Source organism: Aplysia californica, unplaced genomic scaffold (genome assembly GCF_000002075.1).
Source record: "Aplysia californica isolate F4 #8 unplaced genomic scaffold, AplCal3.0 scaffold00116, whole genome shotgun sequence".
NCBI classification, from domain to species: domain Eukaryota; kingdom Metazoa; phylum Mollusca; class Gastropoda; order Aplysiida; family Aplysiidae; genus Aplysia; species Aplysia californica.
Genome location: NW_004797386.1, coordinates 1,506,913 through 1,509,244, shown reverse-complemented (window position 1 = coordinate 1,509,244; position 2,332 = coordinate 1,506,913). Strand labels below are relative to the sequence as shown.

The 2,332-nt window shown below is 42.9% G+C and overlaps 1 protein-coding gene across 1 annotated transcript in view; it reads right to left on the bottom strand.

The window, feature by feature from the left end:
• Positions 1–2,332, bottom strand: part of LOC101850408 (Bardet-Biedl syndrome 7 protein homolog) — a gene marked incomplete in the record, with an annotated part of 26,096 nt that overhangs the window by 17,095 nt on the left and 6,669 nt on the right. The window contains 1 exon segment of the mRNA XM_013081119.2: positions 1,538–1,600. Coding sequence (XP_012936573.1) covers positions 1,538–1,600 — 63 coding nt within the window.

Below are 2,332 nucleotides of genomic sequence, written 5' to 3'. Positions count from 1 at the left end.
GAAGCCTCGCTGTGCGGCGCAGCCAAGGGTGCCCTCAACCGGCCGCCATGTTTTAGTTTCAATTCCTCACAGCGAATCGGCGATCGCGAAGAGGGAGTTTCGCTTCTATCAGTGTAGAATTCTGTGGTTTGATCACAGACTACTCACACTATCTGAGTAAAGTTTGAGAACAAACAGTAGATTACTTCTCAAACCTAACCCTTTCTTAGAAAAAAAATTTCACCAAAAAAACAACAACAAAAAAACAAACGAACAAACATGAGTTTCTTCATAAGTCATGTTTCATAAGTCTTGTCACTAACATTTGACTGCGCTGGGAATTGTCTACAGCAAAATGTTTTATCACATTCTTGTCAAATATTCCAAGGAAATCTGTTTCCCAAAGAAAAATCTAGGTAGAGGCGAATTCGAGAGTAGGAAAGTCCCGTTAACAAAAATAGAAAAAGATTGATGATAAACTCTGGCGACTTTTGTGGAGTGTAACATGACGTCAGTGTGGTCAGATAACTACCGCACCTTGTAACATGACATCAGTGTGGTCAGATAACTACCGCACCTTGTAACATGACATCAGTGTGGTCAGATAACTACCGCACCTTGTAACATGACGTCAGTGCGGTCAGATAACTACCGCACCTTGTAACATGACATCATTGTAGTCAGATAACTACCGCACCTTGTAACATGACGTCAGTGCGGTCAGATAACTACCGCACCTTGTAACATGACGTCAGTGTGGTCAGATAACTACCGCACCTTGTAACATGACATCAGTGTGGTCAGATAACTACCGCACCTTGTAACATGACATCAGTGTGGTCAGATAACTACCGCACCTTGCTTGTAACATGACATCAGTGTGGTCAGATAACTACCGCACCTTGCTTGTAACATGACATCAGTGTGGTCAGATAACTACCGCACCTTGCTTGTAACATGACATCAGTGTGGTCAGATAACTACCGCACCTTGTAACATGACGTCAGTGTGGTCAGATAACTACCGCACCTTGTAACATGACATCAGTGGTGTCAGATAACTACCGCACCTTGTAACGTGACATCAGTGGTGTCAGATAACTACCGCACCTTGTAACATGACATCAGTGGTGTCAGATAACTACCGCACCTTGTAACATGACAACAGTGGTGTCAGATAACTACCGCACCTTGCTTACTTCCCACAAGTCCTACTCTCCTCTCTTCTACCAAGGCCGCTGCCAACATAAAGGACGACAATGGTAGGATCCACTCACTTTTCATTCAGAAAATCCTTATTTCAGAAGTTAACCAAAAATATTACATGTCAAAAAGGTGTTTAGTTTCAGACAAATAAAGGCTCTTTTAAAAACAACAACCCAACAACAGATGATCATTGCCTCTCAACATTACCACAGACTTTCTTTCTGCCTGCCTACTTCGTTGGCAACTTGCATCTCCGTTATCATGTCCAAGTTTTTCTTCTTCCACATCTTACTTTCATCAACATTCAGCATCACCGCATCCCTGCACTAGACATTCAGCATCCCCACACTCACCTGGACTTCCCCTTTCCGTACTCCAAAACACTGAACAACTCCATCACTGTCGCCAACAGCAATCTGAAAGAACAAACAAAAACTGAATCTCCAGATATGCCAAGAACCGCCCCCCCCCCCCCAAAAAAAAACAACAACCCCTCATTAATCACTCATTTCAAAACAGTTACAAAAATACAAAGGGAGCAACAACAACAACAACAACAACAACAAAATTCTGAGAAGAACGACAAAGTTTTTTCTTTTAACTAAACATATTGACGACCAGTCCTGCCAGAATTGACGACCAGTCCTGCCAGAATTGACGACCAGTCCTGCCAGAATTGACGACCAGTCCTGCCAGAATTGATGACCAGTCCTGCCAGAATTGATGACCAGTCCTGCCAGAATTGATGACCAGTCTTGCCAGAATTGATGACCAGTCCTGCCAGAATTGATGACCAGTCCTGCCAGAAGCATATATCTGTCCTCAGTTCTTCTTCTTCCTTCTTCCCGAATCTTCCCCCCAGTATAATACGAAAGAAACACAAAACAATTTTCCTTCACCATTGGGCAAGGAAGTTTAGAACAAGACACTTTGATCTCCACAGAACCATTCTACCAACAATGCTATAGCCCCAACACACATCAAACTCATTCTACCAACATTGCTATAGCCACAACACACATCAAACTCATCCTACCAACATTGCTATAGCCACAACACACATAAAACTCATCCTACCAACATTGCTATAGCCACAACACACATCAAACTCATTCTACCAACATTGCTATAGCCCCAACACACATCAA